The sequence below is a fragment of the Mycetomoellerius zeteki genome, unplaced genomic scaffold, assembly GCF_001594055.1.
Source record: "Mycetomoellerius zeteki isolate Tzet28-1 unplaced genomic scaffold, Tzet1.0 scaffold69, whole genome shotgun sequence".
NCBI classification, from domain to species: Eukaryota; Metazoa; Arthropoda; class Insecta; order Hymenoptera; family Formicidae; genus Mycetomoellerius; species Mycetomoellerius zeteki.
The window spans coordinates 102824-122952 of record NW_017257708.1 but is presented as its reverse complement, the minus strand read 5'-3'; the positions used below and the strand labels follow the sequence as shown (position 1 = coordinate 122952).

Below are 20129 nucleotides of genomic sequence, written 5' to 3'. Positions count from 1 at the left end.
TATTAAACCGCGTGCAAATGTTTTCGTTGCTATAATATATATATATATATATATATATACATAAGTCAGAAATGTAGAAAAACATAAGGCAGTAAAAAAAAAGCGTAAATAGTAAGCAAATCAGCCAATCACAGTAAAAAAATGTAAGATTATTGTTTTACGTTCTCTATTGTGATTTGCTAATTTGTTTATTGCTTACGTCTTACTGCTTTACGTTTTATGTTTCTGGCTTTATTTTTCGTTGACTCTTGTTTCTCGTCCAGCGATGTTAATTGTCTCCTTTCGTAGCAGCGGCACATCGTCGATTAATCATTTCTGTTTGGCCAAACGAAGCATGTCATTTATATCCCACCGAGTTTATGTTTCCTTTTCTTTAATATATGCATATAAAGTAATATGGTTACTTAAAAAAAAAAACGTAATAATAATGAAAGGAAATTCCGTACAACATAGACGCAAATTAGAGCTTCACTTTGCTTTCCGTTTCGTCTCGGTGGACGCGAGAATCACCGTCAGCAAAATCCCTTCCTTCTCTGATATTAATTACCGCCGTTTTTTCTTTATCATTTTATTTTGTTTCCACGTCGCCAAGTCGGCGGAAAAACGCGAGTTTTTTTGAGTTGTTAGACGCGAATTGTTTACCTAGTACTCGGAGAATACCGATAGATCAGACTTCACCAGTGCTTACATACACATAAATAAACAAACGCACACAATCATATAATATATTGATAAGTATACGAAACCGCTTCTACCTCAGACTCCGTATCTATGTTATATATATATCTATATATATCAATATATATATAGTTACGCGCATTACCTACGGTTCCTCCGGTTTCTCTGTTTCCGCGAAGTATTATTTTCGTTCTTCGTTTTCTCCATCATCGCCGCATATTTACGCCGAGGTGAAGTCGTAGGTATGCCGGCATCACAAAGTAGACAGCACGAGATTTATACATAAATATACATATATATATATATACATATATATTTGAAGAAAGAGAGAAATAGAGAAGGGAATATATATATAAATATATATATATATACATATATATTTGAAGAAAGAGAGAAATAGAGAAGGGAATATATATATAAATATATATATATATATAAATACATATAAATAGATAGTTATATATCTAATATTAAGGAATACTTGTTTAGATCTTAAGTGATCCCCGTCGTCGTGGTCCCGCGATGCGACTGCAACACTCTTCGAGAGCTGAAGCAAACTCTACCTATAATAAAGCAAAAACGAAAACGAAAACGAAAAAAAAGACGACAAAGAGAAAAAAAAATGTTTTATGCGTTTATCTGATGGCGCGGTGCACGTTCGGCGAGCTTCTTCCGTGCGCCGGAAATGCCGCAAGGCCCGAAAAATCACACGGCAAGCGTTTCCCCGCATATTTCACGTTGGTCTGAGTCGACTTTATTGCGATCGAGCGTTGCCTTCCGGGGCTATCAAATTTCGCGTTGAACCGCAAACGCACATAATCGAATTCGCCAATTAAATAGGCTTACGTGAAGCCGAGCGAGATTAACGCGAATCACTTCGATTTCTCGACACTCGCGTCGGCACGATACTTGTCGCCAGACGATGATATCAACGATCGAGGAGGATGTCGCTTGACCTATGGATCCTTTTCTTGTTCGACTCGCGCTACATTGCTTTCGTTCGTACCATTTTCATCCCTTCGCGCGGATGAAACCTATCGAGAAAGTTTTCTTTTCCGGGGTAAGCGTGAGGCTCGCGGCGTGCGCCGCGAATACGTGGTTACCAATTTTTGTTTTAAGTTGAGAGATTAAGTTTACGTTACGTAATTATCGCTGTATATGGGGTGGAAGGGAGAGAGGAGATAAATGCGAGGCGCCGAAATCGGGCTCGTTTATCTGCGGCACGAGCGAGGTGCGCAAGGGCATAGTTGCGTTTTCGAAAATACGAAACTTCGCGGGTTATTACGAACTATTTTTATTTATAAGAGGCGACACAGGTACGCGTGCGTGTGAGTGTGTGTGTAAATGTCTGAGAGGAGGGGATCGGTGCGAAAAGAAACAAATACGAATTCGCATGAGAAAAACGAGAACCGATGAGAGGGAAACACAAGAGGGAAGAGTGTATGTGTGCGTGTGTGTTTGCGAATATGCGCGAAAGAGAAAGAGGCAAAACGCGGAAGTGGAATAGGAAGAATGCCGAAACTCTGCCATCGCAAAACGATCCCGGATGGGAAAAATGGAGTTAAAAGAAATCCTTCGAAGAAAGAGAATGTAAAAAAAAATACAAGTTTCTTTTTTTCTTTATACTCCGAGATGGCAGGGATTCGTGGCTATGCCGTTGAGTGTAACTCACCCTTTTTGTTTGTATAAAAATTAATCGAAATTTAATTAGATTATTAATAACTGTTCGATTACTGTAAAACAAAAGAAAACTTTACCATTAATTATAAATTACAAAAAACTTGGAGCACCATGGATTTCTTTTCATTTGCGACCTAATTGCTTCCTGATATCCTTTCCCTAAACCATAATCAAATGACAAATCATAGCAGGTAATCACAAACGAGTTACGTGAATTGCGAACATTGTTATTTTTACAATAATATATTACATGTTATAAAATTAATCGAATATTATTTAGACAAGCGATCTAAAATTATATCAGACGCACGTTCGGCCATCGCCACGAGAACTGAATTTGGGGTGCCAGATATTGGAGATGGCATTACGCTGGCGTCCATTATCCTCAATCCACTCACGCCTTTTACCCTAGAGAACATAATTATAATTTTATTACAGTTACTCCACTCTCTCATCTCAGATGTAATCCTCTAAGACATCCTTTAAATGCTATAACCTTTACCTTAATTCCTCATCTACAACCGCATCGTCCTCCGCACTTATCCTGCAAGTGCCACACGGATGGTGGCTCGTGAGTCCTGCGATTCTCATGACGCACTCCGAATAATCGACATCCCGATAGTTCTGTCGCAAATGACGACACTCTTCGAAATCGGGGACGTGGACTTTCGCGCCGTATTCGCGAAAAAGTCTCGTATTGAGAGTCTCCAGAGCGAAGTTTATAGCTTAGCGAATAATCGTCAAAATTATCGTCAACTTAAATAAACTCACGTTAAAGAAGTAGAAATAAGTTCTACAATATATTCTCTTAATGAGAGTAAAATTTATCGTGACAAGTGGAATGATCATATTTACCTCGATAGGTGCACATGACGTCGTCGGGATCCTGAAGGTACGCAGGATTAATTTTTGGAGGGTCGTGGATATTGCTCGATCTCAACGTTACGCTTCCACGACTCTTCGGTTGCAAACACGTAACTAGATAAATAAATCCCTCGTGCCTACTGTCGTTATACGATGGAAATAGCGACCTAAACGTCTAATAAACAATGATTAATTCTTCTTGATTGATATAATAATAATTATTAAATTATTGCAAATGTGATAATTGCTATGAATAAAACGTTATAGTCGCGCGCGAAAAGTACGGTTGTTTGTCGCAATGACTTCGATATGTTATTTTAGTTTTAGTTAAAGTCCAAATATATTACTGCTGTGGGTGGTTCATTCACCTCAGTCTCGAAATTTGAGATGGCCTTCAGCAATTTTTCCTCTGTGGATGCCACTCCGAAGAGGAGGAGGCCACTGTTATTAGCACGCCCCAATCCCATTACGCCGTTAGTGGCCAACCATCCTTTGACATGCAATAGAGAAAAAAAGTATATGGCAAGATTACAACGTCGGCCGTATAAAGTGAATCTACAGACATCTTAAGTAAATGACAAGCGTCGTTACTGGCGCGTTATCGCATTTACCGGTTCCGAAGGCGAAATAATTGAACACCTCAGGTATAGTTTGCAGCTTCACAAGCGTGATACTGACTCGTTCCCGCAGATTCACGTAAACAGGTACGTTTAAATGATCGAATAAATTCCGGCCTACCTCCGGAAGATCTTGTACCACGGGTATCTAGAGATCGAATTTATTATTTTACTTGAAATCGAAAAGTTTGACATGACACTTTGATTTATCACCTTATGCTTTTTCAATTCATTGACAGGTCCTATGCCGGAAATCAAAAGTAACTGCGGGGTATTGATAGTGCCTGCGCAAAGAATTATCTCCTTTCTCACGCCGATTCTCCCGACGGAGCCATTTTTATATATCACTTTAATGCTATCGACTTTGTTATTCTTGAAAAGTATCTATAATGTTCAAACAAAAAAATAAAAAATATATATTTATAGAAACAAAATAATTAAATAAAAAACCTATTATACAAATAATTATTTTCAATCATAATTTTTAGTTTTCTGGTATAAAAAAGAGAATAGAGTATATTTTTCGAAAAAAGATGGTTTGTCGAAAATTTTTTCTTCAGCATGATATATAAAATAAAAATTATGGAGACCTTGGCAACGAGTGTATTCATCAGGATATGTAAATTCTTGTGATTCCAAGCCTTCCGCAAGTACGCGTGATAAGTACTCCATCTGGATCCTTTCTTTGCGGTATACATCGCTTTCCGCAAGGATGTGTTATTCAGCTTTAACGATTCCTCGGCCAGGACGAAGGCCTTCGTTAGGTACTCTTCCTCCGGCATCGGGATGATGTTCATAATATCGGACACTTTTTGAAAGTAGGGGAGCAGGTCAGCGTGCGACCAACCCTTCGGCCATCTCTTGTAGTCCTCAGGCCTCCCGAAGGAGTGAACGAGATAATTAAGCTGCCCACTCCCTCCAAGTCCTTTTCCCCTTGGAAAGTTTTGTCTCTAAAGGTGACCAATGAAGGAATTTGCTACGCTAAAAATACGCTATTCCAAACTCGGAAGTGCGAATTTTTGGAATATTCGTTTTGTATTATATGAAAAAAGATGTTTTATGAAATCGTGGCACAAAATCTTTTAGATTAACACTTAAACGTCTTTCTGATATATCCGACTTTTTCCAATATGTTCTAATATTTTTCATTATACTTGTTACTTATAACTTTTTTTATTAATAAAGACATAGGTTTGCTTAGTATCGTTATGTTCCTTAATGTCAGGCGTTTTAATTGGAAAAAAAAAGAACATTTTATTCATTTTTGAAAATTATAAGTAATTAAAGCAATCGAATTGGGTTGGGCATACTATAATACATCAATATTTTGTTCCCGTAGTGAGGCATTTAAAGATTAACACTATTATCAGTATTATTATTCAGCGCATGCAGGAATGTGCCACATTTTCATTTTATGATAGGTACGTTATGTAATAGCAGATTTCTATAGAAATCGTTCTCGCGAAACGGAAATTCCTTCATCGAAGAATTGAGCTTTAATTACATAGCCGTAGAGCCCTCGAGACGAGAAGACTTGCGGCTCCGTTTGGTAGGCCCAATCGACCTCAGTGCCTTGCATCATCGGCGCTAAGAGCGGCATAGTCGATAGCCATCCGAAGTATCCGCCGGCTTCCACGAGCAAAACGGTCACGTTCGACATTTCTGAGAGTCGTGATGCAATCACGCAACCAGACGTACCAGCGCCAACTTAAACCCCGCAAGGAGAAGCATAATTTTTATTATATTAGATTAAATGTAAAATTCATGTGGTTTTCTCTCATTGTGACGCAAAAAATTAATGTTAGCGGTAATACAAAAACATCAGCCGTTTATTAAATTAAATTTTAGATATGCAAATTTAAAAATAGATAATTCAGAAATATAAAACAAGCAGGATTCAAAGGATAATGTATAATTAGCAACTTACATTTCAATTGGCAACTCTATGTCTCAAATTTTGTTAAGAAAAAGAATGTAAATCGTATTGTATTTTCTGTTTATTTTATCTGAAACATCTAGAAGGCCTATTAAGAACAATGCGATTTGCACTAATTCTCTTTGATTAAAAATCGATGCTGCGTATATTTCGAAAAACGAAGCGGAGGAGGAAGAGTGCTGGAATCGCCAGACGAAGATGCCGGGTGATAAAATAAACATAAACCAGGAAGTTAACTCACCGACAATGTAATCGTAATGTGTTTCGGGATAAACGATAACGCTGGCCGGCTCGCTGAAGTGATAATGATAGAGCAACGATACCAGCAGGACTGCGATCGAAATCGATATGTGGCCCCACATGTCTCTTCTTAAAAGTTACAGGAATACACGTTCAGCCGACGGTCGCGGCACAGTAATACTGAGACAACGTGTAAGACAACACGGAACTGCAGCGACTACTGCACGTTCGATCCCGATATTAAATTAGTAGCTCTGTTCGTAATCGATACTAGTCTATAAGTCTCACTCTATAAGCGGTCCGAAGCATCGTGACAACGACCAGCGACGCATCGCAACATCAGAAATACATAATTATTACGTTAAATAAAATGTACCCGTTGCAATCGACCCGTCGTCGTGCTGATACGTTCAAATATCGCATTTCTGTTTAAGCAGACTTCTATTTTTAATTGTCTTTGTCTATCATATTGATTAAATGAGGTGCCAAAAAATACTTTGCGAAATAATCGCGGTTTAGATATTGTTACGCGTAGTTAATTGTGTTGTTTTTCTAAATCACAAATTGTCCATTTAAACTGATCATGTCATAATGAGTGATGTTATGAGGAGCAATATGCTGCCTGTTGTCGCGAGTTGCATTTTTCCTCTGCCAATGATCGTGCAACTTTTGATCCAAGTTACAGTTTATCCTATCATAAAACAAACATCAAGGTCAGAAAAAGAAGAGAAAATAAAATATATTTATTATAAATATAAGAGTATATATTATTTTTATTAGATTCCAAGTAGTTGGAGATAGGATTCTACATCGAGAAAAAAATTTATTAAATTTTAATAAATATTTTTTTGAATGGTCCTAATGGAATATTATTAAATGTAAACATATTATATATTTATTAAATATAAGAACCATTAGTTTGAATTAACTATTTTTTTTTTATTTAAATATTTATTATATATTTACTATATACCGTAAGTAAAAATATTCGACTAGGATTATTCAAAGAAATATTTATTAAAATTTAATAAATTTTTTTCTCAGTGTACACATATTCTTACCAAATTAATTTTTACCAAATTAAATTAACGTTTCTTTAAATTTTTACATCGATAATACGTAATTTGTATGCACGGGAAAGTTCTAAGTTTTATAGAGAGGTTTATTTTTGTAGTTCGTGTAGTATACATTCGTTAAACTTAAAATGAAATACACATCCCAAGTAGCAATGTTTTTTAAATTTTTTTTTTCATTAATTGTTACTCATTTGATAAAATAAATTCATTAAACATTCTTTTAACATTTATTTAACATTTTTTCAATATTTTTTCTTCATAACTATAGGGAGAAAATGTTCTTTAAACGTTTATTAAATATTTTCTGAACGTTTATTTGTAATTAATTTTATGTTTTATGATTCGTTTTTAAAATAATATTTTTTAACGTTTATATGACGTTTAAGAAATGTTTGTTTTACGTTATTTATTTAAAAAACAATGAAAGAACAAGGGCAGTAGGAGTCAAGCGCGGGAGATGTTGCGCAAATAACACGACTATCGTAGCGTCAAACTTCTTTATTTTACTAAAGCGCTTACATGTTTCGGCTCATTTTTGAGCCTTCTTCAGAGATAACTAATAAATTCACATACATAGAATATAACAATTATTAACTAGTCATGGTGATCTTCCTCACCTCGAGAGTATTTGAGTTTTAGAAACTCAGAAGATGTCATGAACCAATCAGAGAGTCGCGTTAGCGTCTTAAGGGGATCGTCTTAAAGCCGGAATCAGACTACGCATTGAAGATTGAGATTGAAGATTAAAATTTGACCAGTGCGGACAAAGAAATTTTAGCTTCTATTGTTTTGATTGGTCAAATTTCAATCTTTCAATCTTCAATCTCAATATTCAATGCGTAGTCTGATTCCGGCTTAATACACAGTTCTGATTGAAATCTGTTATTGCTTGCTCTTATTGCTTGTGCTTTTCAATTGTGTCTCAGGTTTAATAAAGATACTCCTCCTGAGATAACAGATTAGTTACTATTGACTGCGTTCAGCAGAAAAAGCATTTTGCAACTATTGCAAAATTCTTTGATGTGATTTGTTTTGTCCTTAGCTCCTCACTGGGTTTAAATATATAAATCAATCATATTGAAAAATTGTACAACTGATGCAAAATTGCTTCTTCTGCTGAACGTAGCCATTCTCATTCGAAATAATGCGGGGTCTACAATAGAAGTCATAGCGGTCGTAACGTCTTAAGTCGTAGAAAATTGACCAATCAGAGTTGGATTATTCTTCTCATATTTGACTGTGATTGGTCAATTTTCTATGACTTAAGACCCTACGACTGCTACAACTTCTATTGTAGACCCCGCATAACTTTAACTGTAGCGCCATCTGTTTATCTATTCAGGAACACAGTAAGTAATAAACTTTCCTGTAGTGCCATCTGTTCGTCTATTCGGAAACACAGAAAGTAGTAAACTTACGTACCCACGTGTATCTCAGTCTCTCACAAGCTCACAACTATTCTGTATGCACAACTTATCGCAACATGCGTATAGAAACGTGTTATTTCTGTTCATCCCGGATATTTCCGGGACACGGAATTCAGTTTGTAAGGAATGATTGTAAGGTAAGAGCTGCATATTTAATCTAACATTAAATAACACTATAAACTTGTAGAGTAACGGAGTATCACGTATATAACGTGTGTTGTATGTCAAAGTGAGGTTATATATTTTGTACAAACATTATAACAAAAATAGATTATAAATCCTTTATGCAATTGACTTTTTCATCGTGTGCATTTCGAAATGTGAAAATTAAATCTTCGAAAAAATTATCGCTTTCGGTTCATAACAATTGCAGTTAAACTTTTGACAATTTCTGATTGTTTCTGTTTATCGAAATGATATTGTTGCACTTTGTGAATAATGTTACAGATATTCAAGTTCTGTCGCTCGAAATGTCACGCTGCATTCAAAAAGAAGAAGAATCCGAGAAAAGTCAAATGGACCAAGGCCTACAGAAAAACAGTTGGCAAAGAATTGGCGGTGGATCCGTCGTTCGAGTTTGAAAAGAGGAGGAATGTACCCGTCAAATATAACAGAGAATTATGGAGCAAGACTTTGGAGGCAATGAAAAAGGTAGACACTATCAGGCAGAGGCGACAGAATCTACACATTATGCAGCGATTACGTAAGGGAAGAGAACTCGAACAGGAGAGAGACATCAAGGAGGTGCAGCGTGACCTGTCTCTTATCCGTTCGCCAGCCGCTGGTCTCAAACAAAGAAAGAAGCAAGAAGAGGCAGCCGAAGAACAGGAACACATGCAAGTAGATCAAGATTCCAACGATGAACTCGAAGCCGTGGCAGAAATTAATTAAATCGTTGTATATATTTTTATGTCATTTCAATATCCTATACATTATTTCCACTGTATTAATTAATTATCAGTTATAAGTTATAATATGTAGATATATTAATTTTTAACAAAATAAATTATGGAAAACTGCGAAAACTGCACAAGAACAAAAAAATAAAAACATTTTTAACTTTATTTCTTTTATCTATTACTTTTTAATGTCAAGTTTGTCAAAAAATCATGTTCAATGATATTTATCTTCTGAGTTTCCTTTTCACCGACAGTTCGAGTTTCAAATTTTTTAAAGAGATTTCTACAGATGGAGCTACTAGGCTCAATCATGTGAGCAAACTGAAATCCTACTCATTGTGTCAGTCATTTGTTCTCTAATCTATTCTAGTCTATTCATTAGATCTGTTCTATAGCCGTCCATGCAAAAGACATGTCGATATGATATTCTTGTCATTGGGAACATTGTAATAAGAATAAATAATGTTCTCCCATTATATCACAATTGTACAATAGGCGCATATTAAAGCTGCATATCCGCGTCCCAAGGTTTCGATTAATCGCCTGGCATTGTGCACGAGCATTTCTCTTTCCATTTTTGCTATGTGTTAAATACGTAATTACGGAACCGATAATACGCGCCTAACCGCGTACCGTATTGTATAGAGTGTAACTCAGACAATAGAATTTATCGTGTGTAATATAGACACCTTTTGTCAAAATGAAACAGAGAAATGACATTTTATTGTGTAAAAAGACAATTCAATATAAGTATAAGACAAATTACATACAGCTTAGAAAATATTATAAGGTTTAAAAGAATGATTTATAAAAAATAACTTTCCAACCAATATCTTTAAGACATCTTGTTGTTTCAAATGTACATAAAAAATGTCCATTCTGATTCATATTCTAATAGATTAAATGGAATTTCTCTAATATCTATTTCTATCTGTCTCAATGTAGATTAACTTCAATTAATAATTCTTAGAACTAGAAAAGGTGAATTACATACAGCTTAGAAAATATTATAAGGTTTAAAAGAATGATTTATAAAAAATAACTTTCCAACCAATATCTTTAAGACATCTTGTTGTTTCAAATGTACATAAAAAATGTCCATTCTGATTCATATTCTAATAGATTAAATGGAATTTCTAATATCTATTTCTATCTCTCTCAATGTAGATTAACTTCAATTAATAATTCTTAGAACTAGAAAAGGTGAAAAGGTAAAACTCAGATTAAAGTTAATCTACATTAGTAGAAGTGGATAAAGAGCGGCTTTTTCGTTCATTTCTCTTGATAATGTTTATGTTACAAAACAGCACATATTGAACATTTGATGTCATGCTTGTGCTTTCAAGAAATAATCATAATGCAATGTAGAGTTGTAAGCACGTCACTGCAAAGAGATATCGTTTGCTGCCACAAATTTTCATATTACTTTAAGGTCGAAACCGATAAAATAGCCTCGCTTTACCCTAAGTGTTTCTCGTAAATAGAAAAAAAAAAGAGGAGACGGACGGTCTTTCGTATTTAAAATTTCTCAGCGGTCACACTACAAACCGTGCATCGCTTCTTTTATGACAGAACACGGACTTTCATAGGACCTGCACGTCGCCGAGGTGCGACCGCGCCTCGATGACACTGTAAACACTCGCAAGGTGTTTCCAGCAATTACCAGGCAAACCACGGTGCGATGTTTGCCCGCGAGCGAAAAGCCTTGTAGGACGCACCCAAAAGGGAGCACCGCGACGGGTTCGGGACGGCACTCGTGTTACGCGTACAAAAAAATATTTTCACGGGCGTGAGCTTGCAGATTCCGAGGATCCCTTCGAGACGAAACGATTTTTTTTTAGACTCACTGACGGTGATCAACTTAGAACCTGAAATCGCCTGGTAACGCGACACTGATCGGCTTCGGATCGATTGCAGATGACAGATGGTGACATGATTCTTCTCGTATGTTGGAAATATGTACGAAAATCTAGGTGCATCACATATGAATGAAAATACCACATCGTAAATTTGATGCACAAACCAAATTAATCACACAAAGATTTCGATTTCTTAAAAAAATATAATGATTTAACAATTATAATATATAGGCTCAAAAGAAATAAATCAAATAAAAAATAGGATAGCCTTTATAAGAGCTAAACATAAGATATTATTACGCGAAAAAATTTTTTATTATATAAACAATTTGTTTTAATCCGTGGTTAGGATTCTCTTCAGTAATTCACATCAAATAGATGAAGTAAAGTTTTTACATAATTATAACAATATGATTTGATTAAGATCGACATTTTTTCAAAAACTTTTATCTGCGTTGCTTTTTCGACGACCAAACAATTTAAACTTGTAATTTATATTATTCAATGTCTTATACTTGTATGGTTATAATTATATAAAAATTTTACTTCATCTATTTGATGCGGATTACTGAAGAGGCTTCTAACCGAGGATCTAAACGTTTAATTGTTTATACAATAAAAGAATTTTTTCGCAACAATATCTTACATTGGCACTTAAGAAAGACTTTCTTATTTTTAATTTGAAAAATGTAACGTGAGATTAAATAGCATGAGAAAATAAGATATTTGAAGATTTACAGCTGACAATAAAAAAAACAGATCGCAATTTTTGGAATACAAAATACATGCTTTTTACGGCATGTGCTGCACGCGAATATTAAGTACGTCACGTGTGCACGTGATCTTCAAGCGTATTTTTCTCGAGTACTTCTCGAGAATCTCCCGAAGAACCGCGTGCGCGAAGATTTTGTACGGGACCCGAATTTCGCGAATGAAAGAAATGCTTTCGGCCACACGCGATGGACATCGGTGTTTGCTAAGGAAACAAGACAACACTGCACCGGAGTACATGACGTACATATTGCAAATCGTGATACAGCGACTCGAATGCGGCCAAGTAACATAAAGAAAAACGCGTCATTATTGCATCTACTTCAATCGATTGATCAATAGTCCTTCTCGCGTATAATACATCTGATAAAGCCATTCTCGTGTCGAACAATACCTAACTTAAGAACGATCGTTTTATTGGATGAAAGGAAGTTATACCTTGCGAAGAATTTGTACTTGTTAATTAGCGCGCTAACGTGCGAGATATATTTACATTATTATATCTTCATGTAAAAAATAATTTGTAATAAGTGGTTAAATTCATAATGTCAAATAATATTTAATTATTTTTAATTTAATTTCTGAATCACCACTGCTCTTTCTCATATGTCATTAATTAACTAAAACAATGGAGTTAAACAATTTAATTCAAGAAAATATATTAAATTTATTTAAATTTAGTTTATTATATTTACTAAGTGCATATTAATATGAATATTGTTTATTTTAAAATTAACTACAGAAATGGACTGATTTATATTTTGATATATACAGAATTTAAAAATAACAAAATGTTAATGCGAGGGATTAAGTTACAATTGTTTCTTTGATATCTAACAGTACGTTTTTCTCTTCAATGCTATTAGATATCAAGGGAGTAATGGCAACCTTGAGTTAAATAATATTCTGTTATTTTTAATTTCCATGTAATACTTAAAATATAAATCAATCCATTTCTCTGATTTAGTTTCAAAGTAAACATATCCAAATTAACTTATATGTGTACTTAGCAAATAATGAACTAAATTTAAATCAAATTTAATTATATATATAATTAAAAGTAATTCAAATAGAGTATTATTTTGACAAACATTATAAATTAACAGTAAACATTACAAGTAGCTGAAAATATATTTTATGAGTATTCCAACTTCTTTGCAACAATTGATTTACCATTAATAATCGCGATTAAGTTATGTACTATTTTATTGTCCCCTTAGCGATTCCTTTTTCGTCACCCACACAAATTTGGACAAGGAAGCATGAAAAGAACGTCGAAGCCGTTGACAAAACCGACATTATCCGGATCCTGCCAACGTTTATGTAATCATCGTCGCGTATCGTAGGAAGATCCTTGTAATAACATCTACTGAGGTCACGAAAGCAGCATAAATAAATAAGGCGACCGCGCGGATGGTTCGGAAAATAGTTTGTCCGGATTCCCAAGTCTTCGGCATTTGGTTGGACAATATTATTTTATGACGACCCTAACAGTCCCCAGAAAATTCCTTTAGATCTCACCGATCCGAAATTCGTAATTATAAGCGTATACATAGCGAGATTTGATTAATTAATACGCAGTACTTTACATATATATTTTCAAGTTTAAGAAGCAGCAATAATCACGGTACGCTTTTTAACCGCAGTATTGTACAACATTTGTTATCCACCCGTTAAATCTGGTGTGAATCGCATAGTTGCTTTTAAAGGGAACTGCATTGTTAGCAAATCGCCTGGAATCATTAATCTTCGTCGTATATTTTCTTAATGCGGGTGTAGCTTCATTTTCCCGAGTTCGGTCGCGTGGAAAGCTATATAACGGTTCGAGCTCGTAAACAACATGGCTAAAAGCCACTAAGCTCTGTCAGTCGGCGAGGCACGTTTAATTAAATTTCGATGTCGCGTCTTATCACAATGGGATTCAAAATGGGACGAATCTATCGATAAAGATCTAACTCACGTCGCTTTCAATGCCCATTGCTTTGGAATTTTCTTTTTTTCCCCTCTGTCTCTCTCTCTCTCTCTCTCTCTCTCTCTCTCGCTCTCTCTGCGTATATTATAGGATTGGTAAAAAATATACACACTTTAAACTTAAGATATAGGGTGCCTTCCAACAAGCGACACAGTGCGACACAGTGATTATGTCATCTTTGTTTAACATTGGCAAACAACAAGGATGTAATGATCTATTGTGTCACACCGTATCATTTGTGTCGCTTGTTGGAAGGCACGCATAGTTGTTAGATATGACTTACTTTAAAATATTGTGTTTTAAGCTTATCTAATGTTTTTTTTAAATTGCATTCTTATAAGAATATAATTGACGTGTCAGGTATAAATGACGTATCAGGTATGACTTTTGTAATCTTCAGCTCGGGATAGGTGGTCGTTTGATTCTATTTTTATCGTTTGATATTATTTATTTTGTCACACCTTTATCAAAATGCAAGATTGAACTTTTTTTCACATTAAACTTTCCGAGCTCTAAAGTTGCGGTTCCTCCAAAGCTCTAAGGTAAACGCAAGAGATTCGGTTAACAGATCCAAGAGGTCCACAATTAGCTCGATCTCAACGATACAGTGATTTGCGACAATGGCTTGTCGTAGCATCAACTGTTATCTACGTGTCTCGTCTGTTCCTCTTAATTTAGATCCGCACGCGATGGGCAGAGTTCGATACTGCGCACCTACTTCGGGATCACTTAGGTTGCGGTCCACTTGACGCTACAAATGCTTCGAAGCATTCTTTGATTAGTCAATTCGTAAAATTCTTTGTTCTGATTGGTCGCTCAAACGCTTCGAAGCGTTTGTAGCGTCAAGTGGACCGCAACCTTAGTCACCTGATGAGGCTAGATAGCGACAACGCGATCACCTAACCACTTACCTGATCAATACCGGATAAGGGGAAAATGTCGTTTCGAAGAAAATGTCTATTACTACTCACGGAAGAGGATGCAGTTTACTGGAGATAGATGAATGTTTGACATTCTTCATCATAGTCTCTGTGATAAGGCTTCTGGTTACTAGGTGATAGGATCGAATTAAAGTAGATCGGACTACAGCAGAGAGAGAGAGAGAGAGAGAGAGAGAGAGAGAGAGAGAGAGAGAGAGAGAGAGAGGGCTGAGTTGAGCAGAGCTGGATAACACAATTTACTCTGTGCAGCGTAATTTGGTCAAAATAGCAAAAATAAATAACATTATGTTATAGTAAATGCATTTTTTGTAATTCTTTATTCTCTATTTCATATTTATTTCTTTATATCTTACTTTAATTTTAAAACATTCTTTTTCGTTTTTACTTTAATCGTTATCTTTTTGTAAATGGAACTTTTACATTTACGTTCTGTTTCTCTTGTCACCAGAGAGAAGGATTAATTGTAAGGGATATAATGGGCATTCTAGCGCGCGTATATGCGCTTTCGGTTGAATTCACCGATGCATCGTCGCTTGGCACAACGCATTCGAGCGCTGTCGCCGATGTCGTTTAAACGGATTAGATGCGGGACGATTAAGTTTCCTCGAACAAGTCGGTATTTGGATCATTCGCGGCTGGCGAACATAAAGATAGTATCGAAACGACGGATTCGCTTGTTTGCACACCATCGATGTTGTCTGCTGTCCCGATCAACGCTGGTTAATGTCATCTTTAGATCCTGTTCGAAACAAGATTCGGGGTCCGTCTACTCTAAACACGGTCGACCACAAAAGATATGTGGATAGATTTGTTTTACCTCGGGTTTTTAGATCTTTTTGAAGTTAGAAACCCTCTATATAATAAGAGTCTAGATATGAGAAAGCCACTTTTAAATGATCCGTCATGTTTTAACAATTCCTAAGAGAAAGGAATAGATATGAAAAAGAGAAAACAGAAACAGGAAGAGAAAAAGAAAAAGAAATAGTAAATGTATTTCTCTCTCGCAGGTTTTTGTTAAAACTATCCTGCATACAAAACTGCGGCTCGTGTTCAGACTCTTATTGGAGAGTCTTTACTTGAATAATCTTATCTACTCTTTATAAATATTGAATTGAAACAATCACATACGCGAGCTAATTATAATTCTAAATATTTTAATATACAATTGCAGTAGTTAGCTTGAACAACGTTGTTGACCCGAAGTATCTCGCTCATTGGAATCTTGCACGTATCGACGTTACGTTGATACATTAAACATGAAACATTGTTTTGAAAGCGTAAACCGTATGCGGTGGAACGCATACTTCGACGTAAGAAAGTGCACATACTTCAGTGAATTGACGTTTTTATGTATCCCACGCGAGTGCTACTACGAAGATCCTGTCAGTACGGTTCATAGACTGGTGCATTGGGGCGCAGCTTTCAGTTAAACGCGTATCTGTGATGTGTGAGCCCGCATCTCGTTTATACGCGACCCAAGCACAGTAGCTACGTTTACACCGTGCTCTTAGTCCGCGACCTATACGATAGGTGTCTTTGTTTAACTTACAGGATAAACAAGGACATCTATTGTATAGGCCGCGGCCTAAATGCACGGTATAAACGTAGCCAGTAACCGAATTTCCGAATTATAACACTTTTGTATTAAAGAAACATCTACGTCAAGTGACAGCTCTATATATATACGAGTTGAAAAAATATAAGTTTTTAACTTTTTTCACGATTTTAGTATAAAGTCTATTGCAGCACTCCTAAATTTTGCGTCTACTTTAAGCCTGTAAAAGAATTTTTGATTCCGTTCAGTAAATTCGGAGATTTATATCGATCTGCAAAATCCCCAATTTGGCCACTCCAGCATCCCCTTAAGTCGCTTAACATGAGAGATATTGCAAACGACACTGTGTGTTGCGCAAACGTTGTGAATTTGCATTATGTTTAATTTATGCAAATCGAAGCTAAAATCAAGAAAATATGTGAAAGTAATTAGCCCGTCTTTGATTTAAATATCGTCAAATGATATAATTTATGGTACGATGTAAAGGAGAAGTCAACTTTCTATGTTGCGTGAAAAGCTATGTAATCGGCGGTTTGATGAATGAATCGTGTATATACACACACACATTATATGAAATTCGTAGACAGATGATATCTAAAGCGATCGTTAAACATAGACCTTATAAGATCACCATTAAATGTAACGCTACAAAGAATAAACTATCTGAAAATAAATCTTATCGGAAAAATGTTCTCGTATTAATGCGAAAACAAAAATATGGCAGTACTACAAAAGTCTCCAGGTTCGTGCAAAAGAGACTCGTCAACGGAACAGTTGTATTTTTCGTTTTAAAATAAAGGCTGTCTACAACGAAAGTAATATTGTATAGTAAACCGTAAGCTGTAAAAAACTGATCAATCATAGCCGATTATTTTCCTCACATTCGCCTGTGATTGATCGATTTCTTACAACTTACTACACCATATTATATATCCCCTTATAGATCCTTAAAAGTTTATTCCAGAAGGATCTTAGCGTCTTGGTAGGTAGTAATAGAGTATTGTCAGTCACATACAGGGACTTGCTGTGAACTAACTATTAACGCTGTAGAAATATTCTCTCCCGGCGACATACCTCTGGTAGACGTCAACGTAAGAGGTCCTCGATCACGTTAAAGTCAAGAAACCATCGTGCGCACGTCGCCTTTTCTCCATCAAGCGCGGCAACGAGCGAGTCTCAGCATGATATTACGCGATCGTATTTCGTACATTCGTTCCGTTCCATTCTCACGAGTAACCAGGAACACGCGATGACCACGTGGCGATCGACGGGCGAAAGAAAAGAGCACGTCGGAGCCGTGAAATCATGCATTAAATCTTGAAGTGGCCCATGAACCGCATCGCGATGAAGTTACAGTATTGGAAGCAAAGCTTGCAATTACAATTTTTTTTTATTAAACATTCTCGAGTTCTTTGATCCGTTTTTCAATCGCAGTTATTAAAATTATTGCTTCTATATTGATATTTTGTAGAAAAAAAAGTGTTAAAAAGATACAAGATTTCTGTCGACGAGTAGTCATTCCTTTTCCTTTTCCTTCCTCATTACGTTTTTATGATCGGGATATGGCCGATGATGTACTAATGCGAAAACAGTAAAGTTTATGGCGGCGGCACCGCAACGACAGCGATCATCCCGTCACGATGGAATTATGTAGCCGCACGTACGACACGGCACATATTTACCGCGTAGCTCCCACGGGAGCTCGAGATTGGTAGCGAGCTCTCACGACTCATCCTTCGCACCTTCGTGCTCCTCTCGGGAGGGAACATCTCGTGGAAATCCACTTTGTCAAGGCGCGAGTCGTTTCGAGCACGGTCGTGGAGAGAAGAGGCCTTTTTACAATCTGATACGTTATGGGGTACCGTGTACCATTAATTACCGGGACAAACAAACGCCGGCAAATTATACGTTCACGCGGCCACTTCACGGCCTCTTATCCGGCATCTTATTGTGAACGCCGTGGTTTATAACGTCATGGAAAGGGATATCGGGATGCTTTACGCATCCCCGGCCTTTTTTCACTCCTTTTTTTCTCGATCCCCGCGTAGATAGCTATCCGCGCTTCGTAAACACGTCGTCCGATATGATAAAAGACGGGTTTTAGCATAGGTGTAAACGCGCGACGTCATTTTTAAAAAATCCGGAGAAAAAAATTTCTATTTCATAATGCGGATTATATGTTACACATATATCATAATTATTGATCTAGTCTCTCGCTATTAGTCACGCAAGTAGACATTTGCTTCCCTCCCCCCCACGAAAGTGCTATAATTACATAGCGTTATAATATTATCTCAATGACAATCTTAATGGCGTAATTAGGGCGTTACAGTAACCACACAACCGACTTATACATGGTGGGAGTTACAAATTTCCTTTGCATCATCCGGTTAATCGCGATGGTTCCTCGACACCCACCCACCCAGACCCTTTTCGCAATACTCTGAATCATCGGGGTGCTATGCGCACATCTCGAATGGCATGTTCCCAAAGGTAAATGTTCGTGAGCGTTCGATGGCTTTTTACGAACGACACGTGTTGGAAACATCGCGTCGTCGGTCATCAAAGAATCCTGTTTTAAGCGTTGAGCTTCACAATTCTAGACATACATTTCCATAATTAGATACACGATATTTTTTTGTACATACATTTTCACACAAACGACCTGCTAAATTTTTAAGCCACTCAGTGATTAGCCTTTTATTTCGTGCCCCGGTCTTGTTGAAACGATCGGTGTTTCCATTTAAATCAGGCTTTATCATCTGTAGCCGAAGGAACATCCGGTTGGTTCGGAATATACTCTGTATATTCACATCAGTCTCTCTCTTTCTCTCTCTCTCTCGCTCTCTCTCTCTCTCTCTCTCTCTCTCTTCTCGTTACGCCACTGGGCGGAATCGTCCATGGAATGATCCGTTGTTGAGAGCTTGGCGCTTGGCGAGAGGCTATCGGCATCTTGGTGCACGAGACCGACCGGTTACAGTTTCCTAGAGGATACAGATGAGTAGGCGCGATGGATACACTGCACAGAACACGCCCGACGCGCTAAACGCGTCCGCGTTCGGACTCATGTAAACAATTATTCATCCGGAGGTCCAACTCGCCTCTTCGCTTCTCGATTGGCCTGAAATCTGCTAAAGTGGAGGAGACTTGAGTCATTCTGCGTTGGTGTCTGACTTCCGGTCTCCCAAGTCAAACGAGGAAGTATTTAGAGAAGCGCGCGCGTGCTTGCCTTTCCTCTCGATAACTATAAATATTTATCGTTTATCGCACTATAATGTTAAATATTGTATATAAGAAAAGAATGTATTTATGGTGGTATCGAGAACATATTTAGGGTGGTTCCCGAGAAAAGGAAAGCAAAATTGATTAATTAATTCCCGATAAAAAAATCTACTTTGTGCTAACAAAAAAATAAGTAATTACTAAAAAGACCGACAGGTGAAGAGGAATCGGCGTGGCGTCGCACGTAGATAGTGTAGACACACGTCAAAGCGATAGCCAGGATACGTGGTGCGAATGCGGTATTAAAAAGGGTTATTTATCAGCGAAGATCAGCGCGACACAACGGGCGCAACGGTGGTTATATCCGCGCATTAAGATTCCCAGCGCGCGAA

The 20129-nt window shown here is 36.8% G+C and overlaps 2 protein-coding genes across 2 annotated transcripts; one reads left to right on the top strand and one right to left on the bottom strand.

Moving 5' to 3' along the window:
- Window positions 1–2630: 2630 nt before the first annotated feature.
- Window positions 2631–6176, bottom strand: LOC108729014 (neither inactivation nor afterpotential protein G). The gene is made up of 9 exons (XM_018457915.1): window positions 6017–6176; window positions 5344–5546; window positions 4430–4789; window positions 4053–4223; window positions 3834–3987; window positions 3591–3712; window positions 3214–3397; window positions 2861–3083; window positions 2631–2766 (listed from the first exon to the last, which is right to left on the bottom strand). The coding sequence occupies exons 1-9, from the start codon at window positions 6135–6137 to the stop codon at window positions 2631–2633; spliced, it is 1674 nt and encodes a 557-aa protein (XP_018313417.1). The 5' UTR covers window positions 6138–6176.
- Window positions 6177–8537: 2361 nt separating this feature from the next.
- RpL24-like (ribosomal protein L24-like) lies at window positions 8538–9532 on the top strand. The gene is made up of 2 exons (XM_018457916.1): window positions 8538–8655; window positions 8966–9532. Exons 1-2 carry the CDS (start codon window positions 8575–8577, stop codon window positions 9407–9409), a joined length of 525 nt encoding a protein of 174 aa, XP_018313418.1. The 5' UTR covers window positions 8538–8574; the 3' UTR covers window positions 9410–9532.
- Window positions 9533–20129: the final 10597 nt, after the last annotated feature.

Coding starts and splice junctions, on each gene's coding strand:
- LOC108729014 (XM_018457915.1), bottom strand. CDS start 6,137: ATGTGGGGCCACATATCGATTTCGATCGCAGTCCTGCTGGTATCGTTG. Junction 3,713..3,833: donor TTATTTCGCCTTCGGAACCG/GTAAATGCGATA, acceptor TGCATGTCAAAG/GATGGTTGGCCACTAACGGC. Junction 3,398..3,590: donor TCTCAAATTTCGAGACTGAG/GTGAATGAACCA, acceptor ATTGTTTATTAG/ACGTTTAGGTCGCTATTTCC.
- RpL24-like (XM_018457916.1), top strand. CDS start 8,575: ATGCGTATAGAAACGTGTTATTTCTGTTCATCCCGGATATTTCCGGGA. Junction 8,656..8,965: donor TTGTAAGGAATGATTGTAAG/GTAAGAGCTGCA, acceptor ATAATGTTACAG/ATATTCAAGTTCTGTCGCTC.